This window comes from Oenanthe melanoleuca, chromosome 1A, assembly GCF_029582105.1.
Source record: "Oenanthe melanoleuca isolate GR-GAL-2019-014 chromosome 1A, OMel1.0, whole genome shotgun sequence".
Lineage (NCBI taxonomy): Eukaryota > Metazoa > Chordata > Aves > Passeriformes > Muscicapidae > Oenanthe > Oenanthe melanoleuca.
The window spans coordinates 67,946,061-67,970,234 of NC_079334.1; the positions used below are offsets into that span (position 1 = coordinate 67,946,061).

At 46.3% G+C, this 24,174-nt stretch overlaps 1 protein-coding gene across 1 annotated transcript in view; it reads left to right on the plus strand.

Annotated features, from left to right (window-relative positions):
• EXOC4 (exocyst complex component 4) overlaps positions 1-21,605 on the plus strand; it is a 280,009-nt gene extending 258,404 nt beyond the window's left edge. Inside the window, exons 16-18 of the mRNA XM_056482278.1 lie at positions 341-519; positions 1,400-1,559; positions 20,399-21,605. Coding sequence (XP_056338253.1) covers positions 341-519; positions 1,400-1,559; positions 20,399-20,636 — 577 coding nt within the window. The 3' untranslated portion in view covers positions 20,637-21,605. The remainder of the gene's footprint in view (positions 1-340; positions 520-1,399; positions 1,560-20,398) is intronic.
• The last annotated feature ends 2,569 nt before the right edge of the window (positions 21,606-24,174 follow it).

The following is a 24,174-nucleotide window of genomic DNA, read 5'->3' on the forward strand; positions in this document are numbered from 1 at the left end:
TTTTCATGGAAGGAGTTCTTGTTGGGGGTTGGTATTGTGTGGGAATTTGGGGAATCCTGGGAAAATCCAGTGGGATGGTGGAGGATACAGAGGAGATGGAAAATTCAGTGGGATGATGAAGGAGATGGAAAATCCAGATCTCTCACCCAGGATCTGCTGGATCCATCCCTGGAGATGAGACAATGACAAGAGCAGGATGCCTTGACCACAGACATCCCCACCCAGTCCCTAAAGTTAATTTTTTTCCCAGCTTGAGGAAGGGAAAAACCACTTTGCACCGCACAAATATTTCAAAATGGGGGATTGCTGCACTGAGATGTTTCTCCCTCACATCTCACAGGGTTCACTGCTTCCACTACCTGATCCCTCTGGCCAAACAAGGGAATTATGCCATCGTGGCCAACGTGGAGAGCATGGACTACGACCCGCTGGTGGTGAGGCTCAACAAGGACATCAGCGCCATCGAGGAGGCCATGAGTGCCAGCCTGCAGCAGCACAAGTTCCAGTACATCTTTGAAGGTCAGGCACTTCCCAGCCCTTCCTCAACAAAAGGTTTTCCATCCTCATCCCAAAGCTCCAGGGCATTCCTCTCAGGGATGAGGCAGACTGAGGTGCTGGTGTCACCTGCAGGATGTTGATGAGTGAGAAACATGGAGGGGTTGAGTGTGAGAAAAGAAAATAGGAATAACAGTTCTTTACTAGGAACATTAAAATAGAAATGCAGTATTACACAGAACAATCCCAACCCCTGCCAGAGTCAGAATCCAAGCTGACACCCGTCAGTCAGTCAGGGTGTTGGCACAGTCCCATTCAATGGTGGCTGCATCCTCCTGCAGGGGCAGATGTGGTTCAGCTGGAGCAGTGCTCCTGGAGAAGGTGCAGTTTCCTCTGAAGGTGCAGGGATGATGTGCAAAGGTCTGGTTTTCCTCTGGAATGCAGTGGGAAGAAGGTCCCTTGGTGTCCAAAATGTCAGTTTTGATCTGGGTAGGAAAGGCTTGGCTCCTCCCCTGGCTGGAGCATCTCCCAGTGGGATGATAGAATTTTATCAGTCATGGCCTGGGACTCACTGGCCATGAACAGGAGATATCTCCTGGAGGGAGGATGGGCTGTGGGAAAGATAAAGATGATTGCCCAGTTTAAAGATGGCCCATGAGCAGATAATGTGTGCCAGGAGATCAGGGGCACTGCCCCAGCTGGGGTAACAGATGCTGGTCACATCCTGCATTGCAACCCAAGACATTGCTAAAGAGCTGGAATGTCCTAAACTGAATGAAAATTACTGATGGTTTCCAGGTAAAATCCAATTTTTAAGTGGTGCGGCTCCCATGCACCACTTCCCAGTGCTCATTTTGGGGGTTTTCCCAATGAATTCCTGGCACTAAATCCTTCCCCCTTGCAGGGTTGGGCCACCTCATCTCCTGCATCCTCATCAACGGCGCGCACTACTTCAAACGCATCAGCGAGTCTGGCATCAAGAAAATGTGCAGGAACATCTTCATCCTGCAGCAAAACCTGACCAACATCACCATGTCCAGAGAGGCTGACCTGGACTTTGCCAGGTGAGCACACACCTCGGGGTTTGTCATTTTTTTTTGGCACCCACAGGAGCAGAGGTGGCTCCTTTCCAAAAGTCTCAGTGTCAGGTTTAACAGGTGGGGGTGTTGGTGGCAGTTTTGGCTTTTCTTTAGATTGAATAATGTTCAAAGGGTCATGGAATTGTAGGATCAGGAGGGTTATTAGGATTAGGGAAGATCTCCAAGGTCATCAAGTCCAAATGTGGATCAGTTGAGGTTGATGTGAGGCCCCACCAAAGTTTCTGCCCTTGGGGCTTCTCCAAAACCAAAACCCAGGCAGGAAAAACTTCCAAAGGTAGTGGGTAGAACTTTAACAGGATGAAACTGGGGCTTGGATTTATTGTCAGGTGAGAAATAAGAAATATTTTGGTTTGTTGAAGGCTCAGGGCCAAGAGATCCAGGTTGGTTTGAAGGGACATCTCCCTCAAATTCTGCCACCTTGAAATAGCAGGAACAGCAAAATAACCCAAATCTGGGTGTGACAGACCCCCTGCAAACCTCTCCCACATTTTGGGATTCCTACACTGAAGGAGGATTGAGGGATCAGCAGGTAGGTGAGACAAACCCTGAGCAGTGATTTTGGGAGTTTTTGGGCTCAGGGCTGGCAGCAAAGGAAAAGCTCTGGAGCTTGGAAATGAAGGAATGGGGTCAAATGAGAGAGGGTTGTGTGAAATTTGGGTCTGACCCACCACAAACAAAAACTTGGTGCCACAATTTGGCCACTGCTGAATTAGAGGGAATTGGAGCTTCCTGGATGAGGAGTGTGGCTGAGTGCCTCATTTATTTGGGATCTCATCTAAGGATGGGTCATTACTGAATTAATTTCTTCAGATTGGCATGAGCAAGTTGTGAATGCTGAGGCCTGCAGGAGGGGAGGGACAAAGATCCAAACTCTGCAAGGAATAAACTTCCCAAATTTAATCTTTTCTTTCTTAAAATGACCATCCTGTGGTGAAGGAATTTTCCTGATATCCAACCCTAAACTCTTCTGGCACAGCTTGAGGCCATTTCCTTGTGTCCTGCCCCTTGTTCCTTGGGGGAAGAGCCTGATCCCCACCTCCCACAGCAGCTTGGTGCAGATTTCTTCCCCTCAAATCAATCCAGCAACATTTCTTTTATTGCTTTCACAGCTTCATCACTTCCCTCTTTCCTTTTGGGGAGTAATCCCCTGCTCTGAGGAGTCTACTTCAATCTTTAGTTCTTCAGATGACTCCTGAATGTTTAAATGTTCATTACCCAGGTTCTCCTTTTACACAAACAAGGCTCTGCTGCATCCAAGCCCTGCCCTGCTCACCTGAATTCACAATCACCTGAGCAAGGTTCTGACATCACCCCAGGGACTCCACGTTGCCCAGGTTTACCCAAACTGTTAAATAAACATAATTCCTCTCCAGAAAGCATAAAGCATCACCAGGCTGGGATAAAAGTGATTTGTACCTGATATGGCTCAGGCAGGAACCTGTGAATGCTCTGTGCTCTGCAGAACTCTCAGTTTTGCCTTTTTCAAGATAAAGTTGTTGCTTTGTTTGGGTTTTTTTTTGGGTTTTTTTCATGTACAGTGGCAGAGCTGATGGAGAAATCCTCCCACCCTTGCTCCTCCTGGGATAAATTCCCTCCCTGCTTCACTTCTCCAGGGAATTGGGGATCAGGGGTGGGACAGAAGATTCCCAACCCTGCCAGGATATTTCTGTGTCCATAACACTGAGGGTTCAAGGAGCAATTAGCCACAATTAACAATCAGTGCCTCACTCTCCACACAGCCCCTCTCCATGCATTAAATCTGAATTCTGGAACTTTTCTCAAAGTGAACCTGGTTGAAATCAGTTTGTGGGAAAGACCAGACCAGTTGAAACAGGACCAGAAATATTTTTAAGTTTTTTTCCTGAGTGTTATGCTTTTGATTTTGCTTTTATTTTTAATTTCTGATATATCTTGAAGGCTTTTTAGGGGCCTCAGAGAGCACTGGGCATCCCCTTTCTTCTCTGCTCAGTGACTTCAGGCAAATCCCAACCAGGTGAGCTGGAAGGGGAAACCCTTTCTCCTCTGAAGCCAAAATCATGTGGAGAATTCACAGCAAACACTTGTTGGTCCTGGTGAGGCTCTTGCTGTTAAAACTCCATTTTTTCCCAAAGTTTTGTAACCTGCAGGTGGCAACAGCAGCATTTGCTGCTCTGGGAGCAATCCCATGGCAAGGGGAAAATGTGTTTTAAATGAGTTTTGCTTTAAGATCCTCAGTTCAGGGCAGGGAAAGTCTCAGCAGAGCATCACAGAGCAGAGCTGGAGCACGTTTCTATTAAAAAAAAAAAAAAAAATTAAATTGCCAAGTGGTGTGAGGAGTTTTTTTCCACCAGGAGAAAGGATGAAACAGGCTGATTCTGACTGCTGAGGTGTCAAAAAGGATTTGTAGCATTTGCTAAATTTCCTGCAGATATTAAAAGGTTTTTTCACTGCTGTGTGTGTTCAGTATCCAGGCCAGCAGAAATTCAGGAGGTTGTTGGGGCTTCCACTGCTTTATTAAGGAAAAAAGCAGGATTTTCTCCCTGTGGAATATTCAGCCATGTGCATGACTTCCAAATACCCCCAAATTTCCAAAGTTTCACACCCATAATTAGATTTATGGCATGAAAGGGATAAAAGCTTCAAATTTGAATTCCTACTCAGGTCCTTTCTCTTGTGACTTCTTTCCCTCTCTCCCTACATCCCCACCCAAAAATCTCTGGGATTTTATGAAGATTCCATCAGAGTTAGTCACAAAGAAAAAAAATCACTGAAAAATCACAGTTTTCTGAGTCATACAAGTGTTAAAATTGAGTGTTCTGGAGAGTGAACTGAGGTGGTTGCAGAGGGAGCAGAGAGAGTTTGAGTTTTTACCAAACCCTGCCTCACTGCTGGGCTGTGGTGCCAGGTTTGGATCCTCAGCACTCAGGGCTCCTGTCCTGCCGGGCTGGGCAGTTTTTTGTTGGATTTTCCCGGATTTCTGCAGTTCCCTGCTGTCCCGGGGATCAGCAGTGACCTGCTGCCATCTGCTGGGAGCTGCCGAGGCAAAGGGGAGCACTGAGACATCCCCCTGCTCTGGGGGGAAACTTTCCATTGCCAAATCTTTATTTCTCCGTCTGATTTTACTCTTGATAAATACCTGGGTGCCCGGGTTGCCTGAGGGAATCTTCCTCAGAGCCATTTTTGAGCTCAGCTTGTGTGTGGAAGCAAATCCTGAGCTGGATCCTTTGCTCAGAGTCAGGTGTCTCTGCAGAGCTCCTGTGATGCTCAGATGGGAGGATGCTTGAGATGGGATGCTCAAATTTAGTTTCTGTGTTTAACTTCAGAACTATTGTATTAAGAGTATAAATTCTGTGTTACAGAATGATTTTCATTTCTGTTTTATTGTTTAACTTGAAGTCTTTCAACATTCCAAGTAAATTTTAGAAAGCCTCCAGACATGCCCCTGAATCAAATGTAGGAAGATAATCAGTTAAGTTGTGAATTTTTTGTTCCTTAGTTTGTTTTTTGTTTTTATTAATTTTCTCTCTTTTATTTCAGCCTTTTATTTTATCCTTTGGGTTGCCCTCAAGCCAGGACTGAATTTGAGGTGTTTAACACCATTCAGTTTTAGCAAACCCAACATTATCTGAGCAAACAGGGCACTCTTATCACTTCATATCCCGAGTTGGGAAAGATAAAAAATCCCCAAATCTTCACAGTGGGGATGCCAGGAAGTCCCTGGATGAGGGGATGAGGGACAGAACAGGCTCTGGAGGAAAAGGATGTGTTGTCTCCTTGTTTGGGCTTGCAGCTTTTAATTAACAAAGCTGCTTTAGTTTTCAATTAAGGACTCAGTTACAACAAAATCCCTATTTTCTTTCCCTTTCTTTTCTGCCTTGTTTGCTCCCCCCTGTAGTTTCTGCTGAGCTTTGATCTCAGTGCAGGTTTAATTAGCTGTAATTAGTGGTTTCACCACATTAACCAAAAATCTCGATCTCAGGGGATTAAAAACCCCCCTCAGCTTGATGCCCTCGTCCTCACCTTCCTCCTTCTGCTTCCCCAGGGAGATTTGGGGGATCAGAGGGTCCCTTCCCCTTTCCTGATTCCAGAGATCCACCTTTTTATGGGATCATTAAAACTCCCCAGCCATCACCCAGCCATGGATTTCATTCCCAGTTCAATCTGCAGCTGCAGGAATTTTAGGACAGCACCAATTTGTGCCTTCAGTGCATTCCCTAGAGCTTTCCTTGGGGTGTCTCCCTGCTCTCAGCACATTTGGGATCATGGAATTGTTTAGGTTGGAAAAGCCCTCTAAGGTCATTGAGTTCCCAGCACTGGCACCACTGCCCATGTCCCCAAGTGCCACATCCACGTGGGGTTTAAATCCCTCCAGGCATGGGGACTCCTCACTGCCCTGGGCAGCTTTTTTGGGGGAGGAATTTCCCCAAAATCCACCCTGAGCCTTCCCTGGCCCAGCCTGAGGCTGTTCCCTCTCCTCCTGTCCCCTGTTCCTGGAGCAGATCCCAAATTCTCCTGGCTGTCCCCTCCTGGCAGGGACTTCAGAGCCACAAGCTCCCCCTGATCCCCCTTTTCTCCAGCCTGAGCCCCTTCCCATCTCCCTCAGCCTTTCCTGCTTCTCCAGCCCCTTCCCCAAATCCTTTGACCTTTCCAGCCAAGTGCCCTGCTCCAGGTTTCCCAAACTTTCAGCATTTTTCAGGAAAGTTTCAGGAGCTCCTGGAAGCTGGGGCTTTGCTTAAGCATCCCAGCTCCTCAGCCCAGGATGGAGATTTTGGAATATTTTGGAATATTTTGGAATATTTTGGAATATTTTGGAAGTTGTGACACTGCTCTGAGGAAACCCTGCTGTTCTCCACGGATGTGCCCAAATATTCAGAGGGCTGCTCTCAAATATTCCTCCCCAGGACAACCCTGTGGGAAGTCTCAGAGCATCCACTCCCCATGGGGATGGCTCCAAGTGCCAGAATAAAACATCTGAAAATCTCAGCAGCCTCTGGAAGGCACCAGTCCTGCTCAGCCTTCCCAGTGTTGACTCAATATTTCATTTCCATCAGGATTTTCAGCCCTTTTAATCTTTGCTCTGTAACCTTTACAGAGAGAGGTTTTTGTGGCCTCTGCAATGATTTTCATTGCCTGGACTGGGGATGTCTGAGCTGCTCTGAGTAAAGAGATTAATTCAGTTTTCCTAAACTGGAAATGGACTGAAAAACTGAGAGGCTTCACTGACTTTTCCTCACTGGGTTCATGGTGTGTTAGAGAAACAATCAATGGGGGTGAACTCCCCATTTCCAGGGAACCAGCTCAGGAAAATGGGAATAAACATTTTTAACAACTCTGTTTTGGCCACAGCACGTTCCTCCTGTGCCTTAAAACCATCAGGATATATTCTCTGGAAATGAATTACAAACAAATCCCTCATTTATCCCCGAGGTGACAGTCTTTTGCTGATATGTGCTTTCTGCAGACTAATAAGTTTTGAATGTCGGTGGGGGGGATAAAAAAAAAAAAAAAAAATCAAAGTAATTACTTTGTGTTCCCAAGCTCCTTATTTGTGTAGGTGCCTGTGTGTTTATCTCCCTCTGTCATGCTGCATTGCTAATGGTAATTAAAGGCAAGGGATTTTTCTTGCTGGAAGTTTTTCTTCTTATTTTCCACCTTTAGTGATTTTGGCCTCTTTGCCACTGGCCAGTTACTTTTGGGAGTGTTTTAATAGAAGATCTGAGTTCAGGAAATTCTGTTTTTGTTTATCCAGGCCTGTGGAATGTGAGGTGGGCATTGTTGGTTTTTTTTGCTTTTTTTTTTCAGGCTGGGGTTTTTTTGAAAGCACATCCTGGTGGTTCTGGGAAATCACAGAGAACTCGTCAATATTTGCTTTATTTGCAGAGAATTCGGGTTGTGGGTGGTGGCAGCAGAAATATGGAGCAAACCCATGGTCAGCAGTGGGGTGGGGTGGGCTCCCCATGGCTCTGGATCCTTGGGAAACCCACCCAGGACACCTTGGGGTGGGACAAGGGGCTCTCTCAGGTTCCCAGCCTTCAGTTTCTCCCTGCACTTCAATTTCCACAGGAAACATGGAAGATGTTTTGTTGGGATGAGGTTTTGGCTGGGAAGAGCCCACAGGGCTCTCCCCACAGACCCCCCCAGGCTGCACCAGGTCTAAAGTCTGGATCAGGAGGCCAAAACTGCAGTTCCAGGTGGTGTCCAGGTTCTGAGAAGTTTTTCATCCCACAGAAACACGAGGATGAGTGTGAAAGTTCATTTTTATGTCCTGGTGTGTGTGTGTGTGGTGGGTCCACCACTGGCTTTAGCAGATTTTGTGTGCACAGAGAGCAGCTTTATTTTAGCTTGCTCTAAAACATTCTCTGTCCAATTCCCCAGATTCCCTGCACTCCCACAGCTCCAGGCTCTGGAAATCACATTGAGCATCACATGAGGGGTTGGGCTGGAGACACAGGAGGAAGAAGAGGGAATTCTGTTGGTTTTCCTTAATTAAAGTTTGTTTGTTTGTTTTTTTTTTTTTGCAAAGAGTGGCACCTCCCAGCACAGGGAATGGGTTTCAGTGGATTGTTTGGAATCAGGGAATTATTTGGGTTGGAAAATCCCTGTGAGATCATCCAGCCCAGCCCTTCACCTGTCACTGCCCAGGCCACCACTGACCCTGTCCCCAAGTGCCACATCCACAGGGCTTTAAATCCCTCCAGGGACTCATCGAGGCTGGAAAACCCTTTTGGGGAAGGAACTCCCCCTGATACCCAACTTAAACCTCTCCTGGGGTTGTTCCCTCTTGTTTTATCAACTTGGGAGAGGAGCCCAGCCCTCAGCCTGGGCTGGAGCAAACATCCAGAGCCATCCCATGGGAACAGATCCCACTGTGAGTGTCTGGGAGTGTGAGCTCCATGTCTGAGCTGTCCCATATGACCTTGGGGCTCCTCTTTGGGTTAGAAAATGTTGTTTTTTTTTCTTTTTTCTCCCGTGCTTAAAGCTGGGTTCTGTGCTGGATCCTTTCTGATGAAAGCAGCTTTAAAGGGAAAGGACAGATTTTTAAGAAGAGGATTTGTGTGACACAAAAGAAAAGGAAATGACCAAAAAAAAAAAAAAAAAATCAAAATAAGCACCATCAGTGTGTCAGGAGCAGCCATCCCAGGCACTTCTCCGCAGCTGAAGGAAAGGTAAATACCGGATTGTCAGCTGGAGATGCATCTCTATTGCCTGGCTCCCACCTGCAAATGGCAGCAATTAGGAAAACGTCCTGCCTTTTTCACAGGAGGCAGCATCTTCCCGGCAGGAAGGGAGGCACAGGAGGCCAGGAGGAGCGGATTGCTTTGCCCTGTCAGTCAGGTCTCATTAGGGCCAGCAGAGCCCAGCCCCCGTGAGCAGCTCGGGAATTCCTGATCCCAGGGCTGGAGTCACTGCTCATCCCTTCTCGGGGCTCTGCAGTCAAATCTGCTTCTCCTTTCTCCTCCTTCTCCTTCCCCTTTCTCCTCCTCCTCCTCTCCATGCACCCTGGAATCAGAAATGTGTCCCTTGGAAGGGATGGGAATGGCTGGGAGGAAGGAAAACGTCAGTGTTGGGACACAGAGGGACAGTGAGGATGTGGCCAGGTGTGGGCACAGGGCTTGTGAAAAGGGAAAATGGAAGAGGGAAGGGAAGGGAAAGGGAAAATGGAAGGAAAAAGGGAAAAAGGGAAAAAGGGAAAAAGGGAAAGGAAAGGAAAGGAAAGGAAAGGAAAGGAAAGGAAAGGAAAGGAAAGGAAAGGAAAGGAAAGGAAAGGAAAGGGGAAAGGGGAAAGGAAAAGGGGAAGGGAAGGGCCCAGGCTCTATCCCAATTCCTAGTGGGTAGAGGAGGGAAAAGAGAACCTGAGGAAAGGAAGGACAGGAGAGAGAGGTCTCAGGTGCTGAGAGGACCAAGAGGGTCAAGCCCTGACACAGCAGGATGGCAGCAGGTGTAGCCCAGGAACAGCAGGGTTCCAGCTCTTTAAGTCATTCAGGGGAGGTTTAGACTGGATTTAGCAACTTCTTTTCCTTAAAAAGGTTATAAAGCACTGGCAGAGCTGCCCAGGGCAGTGGTGGAGTCACCATCCCTGGAAAAGTTCAAAACCATGTGGATGTGGCACCTGGGGAGAAAGGTTAGTGGTGACCATGAGGGTGAAATGGTTGCACTGGACACTTGAATTTTGGTAGGCTGAGATAAATTCCTCCATTTCCTCTATAGTTAATTACTCTTTAATCAACAAGATCTTTAATTCATTGACTTTTGGTTTGGCTTGGAGGTTTTAGCCAGCTCAGGGCTGGTGGTGAGTCCTGGTGCAAAGCCACACATTCAGCTGGTGAACCTAAATAATCCTAAAAAACTATTTCCACCAGCTGCATTCTGCAAATCTAATCCAAATCTCACCTCTTTAAAACTTTCTTTTTGTCCTGTCCTATCTGTGGCCTGTGTAAGAAGTTGCTTTCTACCATTCTTTTATTAATTCCCTTTAAGGATTCAAGGTTGCAAAGAGTTTGGGATGTAACCAAGATTTTTTGGGCTCCATGGGGTCAGCTGGGGACAAGATGCCACTCAGCATTTTCTGACCCATGGAGGAACAGCTCCACACCATCTTCTTCCCTCCCCTGCCCCCTTTTCCTCCCTCTTCAAGCGTGCAGCACCATTTTATTTGGGGGATTCAGCCACCCCTGTGGGGTTCCCCAGGAGCTTTCCTGGGAAAGGCGTGATCCATCCCAGCTGGATTTTGGTGTGATTGCCATAATTACCCTCTGACTTCCACCCTCGAGTGAGATGAGACAGCCCAAAGGGAGAGCTGTGATTTTTGCAGCAAAAAAAACCCCCAACACATAAACTGAGAAATTATTCTTGAAGTGCCAAAGGCGAGAGGCTCCGGGGCAGGAATGCAGATCAGGCAACGCCGTCTCTCCAGGGTGGAGCCTCTGCTGGGGCTGGCATTAAAAATTCTGACTCAAATGCAGGAAACATGGAGTGAAGGAGGTGAATTATTGATGGGGAGCAGGGATTACCATATCTGACAGATGGAGGCTGTCTGAGAACATTTTGCAGAGCGGCATCTGCGCCGTGCCTGATTGGCGTCCCTGAACTTTGGCGCGTCAGATGTCGAATATCAACACACAAACTCTGATGTAGCAATTAAATCTGTCCTCTAATGAACCTGGGCCTCGTAGCCAGGAGAGATCCACACACTCAGGCAAAGTCCAAATGCATCAATTCTTATTTTTCAGGGAGATATTTAGATTATTACATCCAGAGCACTGCATTGAACACACACATATGATGTCGATATTTAGATAAATTCAGGAAATTGCACCAATTTTATTGAAGGCTCTGAAGCTCCTCTTGTATTTTATAATTTTTATTCCAGATTTGAGCTCAAATAATACAGAGAAGCTCTAAAATTCAGCTGCCACCTCACGTCACAGAGGTGCTTTAACACCTAAAGCTGAAATGGGTCTCTCAAGCACACACAGAAATTGTAGATCAGACACAGATTCCACCTTGGCATGTGTGGAAAAACAAAGAGGAGAAGGAAAGAAGTGCAAATAAAAGCAAGTTTGATGCTTTGGAGGGGAACAGCTTGGATTGGGAAGAAGCAAGATATAAAATATGGATTCAGTGCCTTTGGATCCCAGGTTGTTTTCCTAAGCCCAGCCCAACGTGGGAAATGGGTGAATTTTTCTGCCATCTGTTAAAAGTGGGGCAGGGGGAAATTCAGATTTTGGGAGTCATCAGGAAAATGTGCTTTTAGCCCCTGGAGGAGCTCTCAGGGTTGGAATCTGGGAGGTTACTCAAGGAGCACCAGCATTAGGAAAAATCTCTTCAGCCAAAGGGTTGCTGGAATACCCAAACTTGGAGGGATCTAAAGCCACGTGGATGTGACATTTGGGGACAGAATCAGTGGTGGCCTTGGCAGTGCTGGGATGATCCTAGAGGGTTTTTCCAACCTGATGATTCTGTGATTCCATGGGGTCACTGTTGCTGGGTTGGATCCATCCTGTTGGACACACAAGGAACTCCCCTCTGGCCCCAAAATCCCAGAATGGATGAGGTTGGAGGGGACCATGGTGGGGTCACTGCTCCTTCTCACCCTCAAAGCAGCCTCTGAGAGAACAGAGAAGTTCTGGACTCCAGAGTGCCTGGGGAAATTCTCAAATGGGAATTGCCAGAAGTTGATAAATTAATAAATGACTCCAAAATTCCAGGTTCAGCTCTCCCAGCAGAGTCCTTTGGAGAGCCTGGAGGTTTTGTGCAGTTGAAGATGGGTTTCTGGGAGGAGATGAAAAGCAGTTCAGAGAATTGCTGTGCTTTTGATGGCTCTGAACTACTCCACCACCCAGAAGTAGTGCAGGGATTCTCTTCTCACTCTGTGGGCACCAGTTTTGTTCCCAAGCTGTTGCACTGCAGTGGAGTCTGTCCATAAAAAGTGATGAGCAAAGGGATGCAGCTCCAAGATATTCCATGAGTAAAACCTGGTTTTTCCATGCAGTGGAAAGTGGAGATAGAAATCCCACGTGCTCTGGGTTTTATCCTGTACTGGCATTGCCTTGATAATATTTTCATTTAAAATGGTCAGATTTGTGCAGCCTGGCAAAAAAAAAAAATATTGTAGTGAAGCTCTGTTGGATGAAAAGATTGGAATAACTGGAGTTAAACCCACCAGGAATGGCCAGAAGAGGCCACAGCTGTGCTGCCCACAGCAGTGTGGGAGCTGCTCTTTTAGGGGTGGTGGGTTTCAATCCCTCTAAATACAACTTTGGTTTGGGTAACTCCATGCCTGGCAGGTCCCTTCCCAATCCCAGCAGTTTCCAGGCTGGATCGAGGCACCAGGAGACAAAAAATAGGCCATGAGGCAAGAGAATAAAAAAAAATAAATAAGCTCTTCCATGAAAAACATCAGCGTGATCAGCAAAAAATTATAACAAATTTGATTTGTGTCAGCTTGAAAAAAATGTCAAAAAAATCTCCAAAAAAATCTCCATTCCCTAATTTTGGAAGCCACCACATTCAAAGTAAATGAATATGAACTACAGGCAGACAGTGACTTGTGGAACCTGATCATGACCTACTACAGGCAGACAGTGCCTTACTGGACCTCACCACAACTACTACAGACTTAATGGACCTGACTGAGCACAACTACTACAGGCAAAGTGGACTTGATGAACCTGACCTCAACCTACTACAAGAAAACTTTGGCTTGTTGGACCCAACCATGACCTGCTACAGGCTGACATTGATTTATGGAACCCAGCCACGATCTACTACAGGCTGACATTGATTTGTTGTACCTGACCACAACTTACTACAGGCAGACAGTGACTTGTGGAACCTGACCATGACCTACTACAGGCAGACCTTGACTTACTGGGCCTCACCACAACTACTACAGACTTGATGGACCTGACCACAGCCTACTTGATGGAACCCAACCACAACCTGCTACAGGCTGGCATTGACTTGTAGAACCCAAACATGATCTACTACAGGCTGACATTTACTTGTAGAACCCAACCATGATCTACTACAGACTGACATTGCCTTGTGGAACCCAGCCATGGCCCCCTACAGGCTGACACTGACTTGTAGAACCCAACCATGATCTACTACAGGCTGACATTGATTTGTGGAACCCAACCATGGCCTACTACAGGCTGACACTGACTTGTAGAACCCAACCATGGCCTACTACAGACTGACATTGATTTGTGGAACCCAGCCATGGCCCCCTACAGGCTGACACTGCCTTGTAGAACCCAACCATGATCTGCTACAGGCTGACCTACTCCAGCTTCTGCCCCAGTTCACTGTTCTGTCCCAGTCAGGCAGATCCCATCGTGTCCTTCACCCATCAGCAGCTCCAACCACTCCTGGTTTATCCAAGCTCAGCTGGCACCACTGATCACATCCAGTTCCACGTCACTTGATCCTAAATAAAGCTGGGGTGTTGCTTCAGTAATTGTTGTTCCCAAAGGGAAGGGAAAATTGTGGGATTTTTTGCTGACTGGAGCAATCTCTGCAGCACTTTCCATGGAAATGCTGACTCCCTCTTCTTTCAGGCAACATTCATTTCCACATTCCCTCCAATTTATGCATGAGGTGAGGGGAAAAATCCCTTAATATTCCTTATAAGCTGGCAGATGGTATAGATAATTTTTTTTTTTTTTTACTATATGCAGTAAAATGCAAATGTGTGTGGCTTATTTGCAAATGCTGGCATTAATAACCGATATTTAAACAGGTCAGATTAACACTTTTACTGATCTATTAAAAAGATTCTTTTCCAATCATTTGCACACTCAAAATCAATTTTAATACAACATGTAAATTGAATTTAATTTTTTATACAAAATTGCATTTATCTTCCTGAGCCATTAAATTTACTATTTAATATGTACTTTCCAGCTCACTTGGCTAGAATTTCATTGCTCTTTATCTGTATAAATTTAATTAGCCTTGATATCATCAGTATATTATAGAACTAATTAAAGATTTAGATAAGTGCTGAGGGTGCTTGTTTAATACCCTATAAAGTTCCATTTGGAGAGAGAGAATTTCCATCTTTCATTAGGATCAGCTGGTTTGGAGCTATAAGGAGTGGCTCAGACATTGTTTTTTGAAGAATTATTTAATGGGCTTTAATGGATTTATCCTTCCTTTGAAAAGCTGTGTAATTGCTGTGTCTCACTGCACTCTGGGTGTTCAGGGGTGGGTTTAAAGTGTTCTGTGCACGTGGGGATGCTCAGGGATCCCCATTCCCAAAATCCTGGGATTGTTGAGTGTCCTGGTTTGAAGGACAGGTGTCTGCCAAAAAAAGCAAAAACTTCTCTTTGAAATGGAGAATGTAAACCCCCTCCCTCCAAATTATTCTCATTTTGAAATTAAGGGGCTCTCAGGCAAAGAGATGGGAATTAGGAATAACAGTTCTTTACTAGGAAAATTAAAATAGAAATGCAGTATTACACAGAACAATCCCAACCCTGCCAGAGTCAGAATCCAAGCTGACACCCGTCAGTCAGTCAGGGTGTTGGCACAGTCCCATTCAATGGTGGCTGCATCCTCCTGCAGGGGCAGATGTGGATCAGCTGGAGCAGTGCTCCTGGAGAAGGTGCAGTTTCCTCTGAAGGTGCAGGGATGATGTGCAAAGGTCTGGTTTTCCTCTGGAATGCAGTGGGAAGAAGGTGCCTTGGTGTCCAAAATGTCAGTTTTTATCTGGGTAGGAAAGGCTTGGCTCCTCCCCTGGCTGGAGCATCTCCCAGTGGGATGATGGAATTTTATCAGTCATGGCCTGGGACTCACTGGCCATGAACAGGAGATATCTCCTGGAGGGAAGATGGGCTGTGGGAAGATAAAGATGATTGCCCAGCTGGTTTAAAGATGGCCCATGAGCAGATAATGTGTGCCAGGAGATCAGGGGCACTGCCCCAGCTGGTTTAACAGATGGGGAAAGAATTCACATTGCTGGGCACATCCTCTATTGCAACCCAAGACACTGAGGCTGGAAAAACCCTCCAAGGTCACAGAATCCAAGCTGTGCCCAATGCCCACCTTGTCACCAGCCTGAGTGCCACCTCCTTGGGTGGATGGGGACTCCAGACCACCCTGGGCAGCATTTCCCAATATTTACCAACTTTTGCCATGAGGAAATTCCAGATCTCCCACCTGAGCCTGCCCTGGAGCTCGTGTTCCCAGCAGGGCAGCATTGTCCAAGTGATGAACCCCAGGAGGAAGGGAAGAGGAAATAAAAAAGAAATATTAATGAGAAAATAATAGATGAGGCAGATAAACAGCAGGATAAAAAAGGAGGAGGGAGAACAGCAGAGAGCTTTGGGAAGGGTGGTGATGTTCTTACCCTTCCCTTTGCTAATTAATTCTGCATTAAGAGGTGAATTCTCATCTGTGTTTGACAAAAAGCTCTGCAGTGGTGACAAAGCCAGTGACAGAGCTGCACATGACACCCAGAGGTGTTGGCTGGGGTTTTTTTTATCCAAAATGGCTTCATCTGTATAAAAAGCAACCCCCAGGTGAGCTGATTTGTATGTAGGGCTTCATACACTGTCTCTGTGGCTTAAACTTTAAAAGGGAAAATAATTGGATTTTCTAACGAGGTTGTCTCTAATTAGAAGGCTAAGCTTGTGCCCTTTTGAATAAATACACTTGTTTTTCTTGCCTGGCTCTGTACCTGATCAGAGCCCTGTGTGGGTACTGAGCAAGGGGTGAGGGCTTCCTATCTCTGATACTTCTTCCTGCCATGGATAAATGGCTTAATTATAATTATTCTTCCAGCTTTTTTTTTTTTTTTATAAACCCAATATTATCCTTCCATCCCTTGATTATTTATTAAGGGCTGTGATTTGCAGAGCTACAGGAGCATGAAACACCACTGCATTCCAAATTCTCTTTTATTTCTTCCTCTTGTGCTTTGTTTTATTTCCAAAATCATTTCCCATCTTGGAAGTTTGCAGGTTTTAGGGTTTTTAGTGGTTTTTTTTTTTTTTATGTTTTTGTGGTAGCACAGCCCCATCTGTGCCTCCTGCCCCAAATTGTGCCAGAGTGGTGATGGGGCAGCTGCTTCCAAGGGGCTGTGGGTGAGCTGAGCACAGAGAAGATGGAGATCACAGTGACAGGAACATTTTTAATCTAATTTTGGGTTTTTTCAGTCCATGGAGCCATGTAGGGGCTTCTTCCTCACCCCAGACACTCAGAAGAAGTGTCCAGGTCTTGGTGTGGGGTCTGAGGTGGATCAGAACAGCAAAACCATCCCTGATGTGAGCTCCCCTCAAGCACTTTGGGTTCTTCTGGGGGCACAGAAGGAACATTCCTGTTGTTGTCCCCATAACTGAAAATCAAGGAAAAAATCTGAAGACAACTCAGTCAGGATTTACATTCCCTCATCAGAGTGATGTCCTTTATTTTAGGGTTGCAGCTGCAGTTTAGGAAGAGCATTGGTTGGAAAGTGGAACTGGATCCATCCCTGGAAGTGTCCAAGTCCAGGCTGGATGGGGCTTGGAGCACCCTGGGATAGGGAAGGTGTCCCTGTGGGAATTTAATGATCTTTATGGTCCCTTCCAAGCCAAACCATCTGTAATTCCATGAAAAGCTGTGACACAGCTGGCACCTCCCATCCCTATTTTCCATCTCACCATCAGAATCTCTGGAGAAGGAACCAGCAGCTCCCATTTGCAGATTTTGGATTTTAAAATGCTGCTCACTGATGTGTGTGTGCAAACATCCCCACAGCCTTCACAGGGTGCAGAAATTACAGTAATTGCTGCTTTGCCTGGGTTTTCCTTTGGTGTTCTCAGCTTTCAAAATTATCTTTGCAATCTCCTGGCTGGAACTCATCTCTCCTGCCCCACATCCCTAATCTCAGCTCTTCCCCATTCCCACCTCTAATAACCCCAAAGGGTAAAATGCCCCATGGGATTTTCTTTTTGGTCAAGCCAGGCCTGAAAATCCATTTCTTCTGCATTACTTGACTGAAGTCACCTCATTTCTTGCTGTTTTTTCCTTTTTTTTTTTTTTTTTGCACTCACTCATGCCCCTCTATATTTAAATGTCATGGTTCCACCATGATCTACAAATATAAAAATTGAGTGATTTTATAAGCAACAGCTTTGGTCTTTTTTATCATCTTCAGTTTCTTGCTTGTTCTATCTGAAGGTTTTTCATAAAAATCACAGAATTTGGGTTGGATAGGACCTTAGAGATCATCAAATTCCAACCCCCTGCCATGGGCAGGGATATCTTGCATTATCTCAGGATGCTCCAGCCTGGCCTTGGACACTTCCAGGGATCCAGGGACAGCCACAACTTCTCTGGGAATTCTATTCCAGGGTCTCCCCACCCTCATCATAAAATCTTCCTCCTATCCTGCCTCCCTCTCCTCTCATTTAGTTTTTATCCAGATTTTCCATAAGTGCTTCCTACTTAACCTTTTTGACTTTCCCATTAGAGCAGCAATTCTGGGTGCTGCCAAAGCACCTCCCTAATCTCCCAAAAGAGAGGGAGATAAGGGACAGAATTTATAAATTTATATTTCTTCTTTTTTTTTTTTTTTTTGGTCCCTTTGGCTAATTCAGCCCCCAGACTGGAATTCCTGAATCCATTCCTGTCTAATGCAGAGCAAGCCCCCAGCTACAGCAGGAAGGGATAATTAAAGTGGGATCCTTTATTCTGAAACATCACACCCAAGGTCCTCCTCTGAAGAAGAGATCAAGTCATTCTCAGGGAAATCAGGATTTCATTTGGAATTCACCTGGCCACCTTTTGAAAACTTTTTTCTTTTTTTTGGGTTAGAGGTGAACATTAGCATTTAAATGGAGAATGGTATTAATAGCCCTCAGAGGAGCTGGGCTCATCCTGATTGCCTTTCCTGAGATTTTTTTTTTTCCCTAAATGAGAAAGCTTCTCATTTTTATTCTCTTTCTCCAAGAAAAGAGTTCAAGAGACCATTTTTTAATGTGGATATCTATATGTATAAACTCAGAATGTCTCCTTGCAAAATGGGTTTGTGGTTGGAAATTTGCTGTTTTCTTTCAAAAGTGCTGCTTAAAAACCCAACAAAACAAACTGGTTTGGGGGTCAGGTGGATTCTGCACTTCTGGTTTGCCTGTGGGATGGTTTTTCCTGCAGCTGGGAACCATTTCCATCCCATTAAAGGGATATTTAACCTTCCCTGTCTGCTCTTAGCACAGATCTTCCAGGGGCAATTCCAGATGGATAAAGGGAGCAGGGAGAATTCATTTTTGTCTTATTTGCTCTTGGGCTTCTCCTAAAAAATGCCCCAAAAAAATTCAGGGCATCTTTTGGAGCCAATCCCATTGCCAATGGTCAGAGGAACAAGCCCTGAGTGTCTTGGTTGGGATGTTTGTTACATTAAAAAGGATTTTATTTTTTAAAAATCAACAAATCCTTGTCATGCAAACCATCAAAATTAATTAATTAGGGATATAATTAGGGAAACCTCAGGCAGTCCTTCACTCCCCATTCCCCAAAATTTGCCAACACTGGGGCTGGATGCCAGTGGAGAAGTTTTTTTACCATTCTGAAAAGCTGAAGGTTTGGAGCAGATGAATTCTCTTGTAAAGAGCAACTCATTCCATAGGAATTCAGGGGAGATGCTCCCTAAGAACCTGTTCTGTGTTTTTGTTGTAAAATCTCTCCTGTCAGATCAGCCCAACAAATCCCATCAGAGCTTTTCAGCATAACACAAATAAGTGAGAACTGAGAGAAAACATGGGAATAAAAGGATTTCCCTGTTGGGATGAGTCCCTGGGACAGTTTGTTCCCATCAGCTGCATTCCCACAGTCCTAAAACAAATCCAAAATCATCCAGTGCCATGGCAGGGACACCTTCCCCTACCCCAGGCTGCTCCAAGCTCATCCAGCCTGGCCCTGGACACTTCCAGGGATCCAGGGGCAGGGAAGTTTTGCTCCAAAACAAAAAATCCGTGCCCTTGCCAAGGTGACAGAGCTCCTTAAGGCAAAAAAAAGGCAAAAAAAAAGACTAAATCTGCACAAACTGATCACTGGACATGCCCCATCTTCTCCTCACCGCTCCTTCCCTACCCATCCTAAACCTGAAGAATTCCTGCACTTCACAAACACGGGGTTTCATCTGTCACTCTTCTGAGGATCAGATTATTTTTTAATTAAAAATTTCCTCGAAAAGAGAAGGGGAGCAAGCAGGGAAGGAGCACAAGGTGTGCATTTTTAATTGGGTGCAATTAAAAAGCGGCGTGGCAGCGCCCGCGGCCAAGCCCGATCTGCATGAGTAATTATTCACTCCATTCCAGAGCCTGCTCAACTTTGCCTGCCTTGTCTTTGAAAGTATTAATAAATATTGATCAGGCAGTCTGCTGTTTGCCTTCGCCCAAGCAGCTCTGATGGACTCAGCCTCTGATGTTATCAAATAATGAAATATGAAAGAGGGAGCGGGATGAGCCTCTTGTTCTGTGATTTTTTATTTAGGCTCTTCATTTTCCTTTCAAAAGTGTGTTTGTCCCTGCCATTATAAACCCTCTTTTGATTATCAAGAGGTGGTTGAAGAAAGTGAGTTGTAAAGGATGGAGGGAATAAATAAATGGAGGACAAGTGAGGGGAATCTGCTCCATGGAATGCTGCTTTGTGTTTTTAAAGTTGAGGTTTAAAACCAAGGAAAAGAATTAAAAGTCATCAAAATCCCAGTGTATCATCTGACAAATACATTTATAAATAATTATGTAGGATTAGCAAATCTAACCAAAGAGGAAATTTAGCTCCCCAAGCTTTCTTCTGGCTTTAATGTGGGCACGGCTGAGTGTGGGGAAGCTGATTTACCCTTCCCAGATCATCAGGAAAAGCTTCCAGGAAGAGCTTCCAGGAAAAGCTTCCAGGGCTCAGCCATGGGATATCTGGAGGGAGAAGAGAGGAGATCAAAGCAGGGGTGGAACTGGATGGGCTTTAAGGTCTCTTTTAAGCCAAACCAATCTGTGAATCTCAATAAAGGGGATGTCTGTCACTTTGACTTTAAGACAGGGTGTCCAGAGAAGCTGTGGCTGCCCCTGGATCCCTGGAAGTGCCCAAGGCCAGGCTGGACACTGGGGCTTGGAGCAGCTGGGATGGTAGAAGATGTCCCTGCCCATGGCAGGGAGTGCAACAAGAAAATCTTTTTATTCCAACCCAAACCATGCTGGGATTTTAGGATGATGTTCAGCAGGAAGATATCCGTTCTTTGTTCAGCTTTCCCTGAAAAAAGTCAAAAACTCATGGAAATTCTGCAGAAGCAAAGGTGTGGGGTTCCAAGCAGCCCAGTGAAGCAGGTGTTGCTCTCTTTGCAGGCAGTACTACGAGATGCTCTACAACACGGCGGACGAGCTGCTGAACCTGGTGGTGGACCAGGGCGTGAAGTACACGGAGCTGGAGTACATCTACGCCCTGAACCTGCTGCACCGCAGCCAGACGGGCGTGGGGGACCAAACCACGCAGAACATGAGGCTGCAGCGCCTCAAGGAGATCATCTGTGAGCAGGCTGCCATCAAACAGGCCACCAAGGACAAGAAAATCACCACCGTGTGACCCCGCGGCACCCGCGGCTGGCGGCGGCGCCTCCAAGATTATTTGTTGGTTTTTTTTTTTTTTTTTTCTGGTTTAATCAAAGAAAAAGTGGGAATCTTCTGGGCATTGTGAGGAGGGAAATTCCATTTGAGATTTGGGGTTGGGGTGGTTTTGGTGTGTATCCATATAACGTTTCCTCAGTGTTGTCCCAAAAGCGATTCCGCAGCGGGAACGCCGGTGGGGTTTGGGGTGGGATATTGGGCTTTGCTCTGCTGCTGCTGCTGCTGCTGCTTTGCCTTCAGATGGAAAGGGAGCTGTGGGCTGGAAAAAGGCAAAATTGGGTCGTGGAAGTTCAGACCACACTAAAAAATCAGCACCCTGCCAGTCAATCCCAGACCTGCTGGTCACATGTGGGATCTGCGTGGTTTGGAGATCTTTTCTGGAGCCTGCTCAGCTCTGCTGTTGCTCTCTCCAGGCTGTGCATGAAGTTTTCTGCTGTTTCCACTGCTGAAAGATGTGGTTGTTTATTCCTTCAGCAGGTGATCAGCCAGTTCTCCACGTGGGAGGTAACACGGGACCATTTGTTTCCACTTCTCCTTTTTCATTATCCCAGAACCATCTGGCGCCGGGCGGCTGCAGGAGAAAATTGCCAATATAAAATAACAAAAAAAAAAATTTCCCTCTCTTGTTCTGAATATTATCTTTGTGTTCCCTCAGCTGCAGAGATATTTTGTGGCTGACTCTTGATGCACTGGAAGGACAGGCAGGGTTGTGTAGCTCAGCACCAATGATCAGCAAGGGCAGGAGGGCACCAAACCCAATTCTGCCCTGCCTTGACCCTCTAAATCCACACACCTCTAAAATCAGAATCCACTGCACTTATGTTTGCCAGGAAAATTGGGTTTCCTGTGCTGAGAAAGATTCTGTCTGAGCTGTAGGTGCTTTGTGTGTCAACCTTGAAATTGCAGAATTAAAGGATGTTTAAAGGCTCTGGTGGTTTGTCTGGGTGTTTTTTAAGAGCTGTTGTTCCTGAGGTATTTAAAAGATTCCTTTCCAGGCCCAAATTCAGTGTTCTCTAGGGTTCCATCAGGGTGGAAATGATTTTCTGAGTCATTCAGTCCAACCCTCAGCTGTCACAGACCAGCTCAAGAGGTTTCTCACCATCCATGTAAAAAGCAGAACTCATCAGTTCTTGCTGTCAGGAATCTTCTGAGGTTTTTCCCCCTCATTTTATTCCCAATCCAGTTTTTTTCTCATGTCAATAAGCAACTGCAGGAGTTGTTTCCTTTCCCTGATGGGTTTGCAGGAGGGTGGAGAATTCCATGAGGATGGTGATGGGATGTCCCTGGGATCACTGTGTGTTCACTGAGATGTGCTGAGCTGTAGGTCCTGGAATGCTGGATAATCCCTACCCAGACTTTGGAAAAGGGACAAGGAGCTGTTGGTACAAGGAAATTCCATTTCAGACCCTTTGAGGTGTGAGAGTGATGTGTGAGGAGCTCTGAATTCACACTGGGCTGCTGTGGCCAGTGTTATTAATTATTAATAATTATTAAATTTTTAATTACCTGAGGCTGATCTCAGCTTTCCAGTTCATATTTCCCACCCACCCAGCAGCTGTGCCGGTGGGGGCCAGGACAGATTGGATAAAATCAGGAAAAATCTCATCTTTGGGAGTATTTTTGAGTCTAAAACAAATTATTTAAACTGAGCTGCTCCTCACATTGTCCATCCCAGCCCCACAGGGGGTGAACAGAGCAGCAGTGACACTCAGGGACTCACCCACAGCAGGTGGAGAGGAAAGAGAAGATTTTGCAACTGAGGAAATTTGAGTTTTCAATTAACTGGTGTCTCCTCAAGAGCTCAGACTCTCAGTCCTCTCCAAACCTTCATGAGGGAAGTAAATATTCCAAGGATCACAGTCAGCCCCACCATGGACATTCCCTGCTCCAGCTTCCTCTCCACATCACAAGAACGTTGGATTTGATGATTTTAGAGGTTCTTTCCAACCTTAATTCCAGGATTCTTCCTTGCAGCAGCATCTTAGAATCCTCCTCAAAGGATCCTCACTGAATATTTTTTCCTGGGAAGGCAGTTTTGGAATGAACCACGTTTTCTTCCCACCCTGGGTGTAACACAGCATGGATGTTGTGATTTTGAAGCCCAGAAATTGAGTTATCACAGAGAGTTGCTCAGAACAGGAGGCTCAGGGAGGATCTCCTCACTCTCTACAAGTCCTTTATGTTTTAGCCAAGTGGGATTTGGTTTCTTCTCCCCTAAGCAACAGGAAACAACCTCAAGTTTTACCAGGAAACATTTAAATTGGATATAAGGGAAAAATCTCCTTGCAAAGGGGGTCACTCTGGCCTGAGTGCTGGTGTTTGTCTCACACCCCACTAGCAGGAGATTCTGTGGGATTGGGGGAGAGATTTTGGGAACAGTTTTTGGGAACAGTTTTTGTTTACAGAGCTGAGCTGTGGGTAGAGACAAGCTGTCGTGGTTGGGAGTAAATAACTCCTCAGACAATCCCCTCCTCGCCACACCCTCCTCAGCACCCTCTGGAGCCACATTTGGGGCTTCCTCTTGAAGAACAGGATGGTTCTGACCCACCAGAGGGGTTTGGAAAGTCCCCTGAGGGCACATTTGGTCACCAGGGGTTGGTACCACCACACTTTAGGGTTTGGGCTGAGTCCCACAGTCCCTCCTTGGTGCTCAGGTGTCCTCATGGTCCTGTCCAGGCTCTGGCTGTCCTGGATTGATCAGTTCCTGGGGATGGATCAGAAGCTCAAGGCTCCTGACAGCAGCAGCCCTTGGGAACCTTTTCTGCCTTCCCAGCACTGATTTTTCCTTTCCTGTTGTCTGGTTCCTGTTTCTCCATCCCAGCCTATGGGAATCACACAGGGAATTTATAACACATTTGCAGTGGGAGATGGTTTCCCAAAGGGGTAAAAACCACAAGAGGGTGTTGCAAACTGTACAAAAATCCCAGGAACCTCCTTTATCATGGATGTGAACCAATCCCAAACCTGCCCTGCAGGAGGGACCCACTCTGGTCCTCACTCTGGGATCTCTTACAAGAGCACAGAACATCTCCAGCTCTGCATCCAGTGCTGGGATCCAACAGCAGCAGCACCTGGAGCTGCTGGGGAGAGTCCAGAGGAGCTGGAGCCAGGCTGGGAGAGCTGGGGGTGCTCACCTGGAGAAGGGAATCCAGGGAGAGCTTCCAGCACACTGCAGGGGATCCAGGAGAGCTGGAGAGGGACTGGGGACAAGGGATGGAGGGACAGGACACAGGGAATTGGGAAAGGGGAGATTGGGGAAGGAATTGCTGGCTGGGCTGGAATTCCCAGAGAATCCCTGGATCCCTGCAATGTCCAAGGCCAGGCTGGACTCTGGGGCTGGGAGCAGCTGGGACAGTGAAGGTGTCCCTGCCATGGCAGGAGGTGACACTGGATGGGCTTTAAGGTCCTTTCCCACCCAAACCATTCCATGATTCTGCTCCCTTGCACCAGTCCTTCCCCACAAATCATTTTGCTGTCCTGACACGACCCTGCAGGAC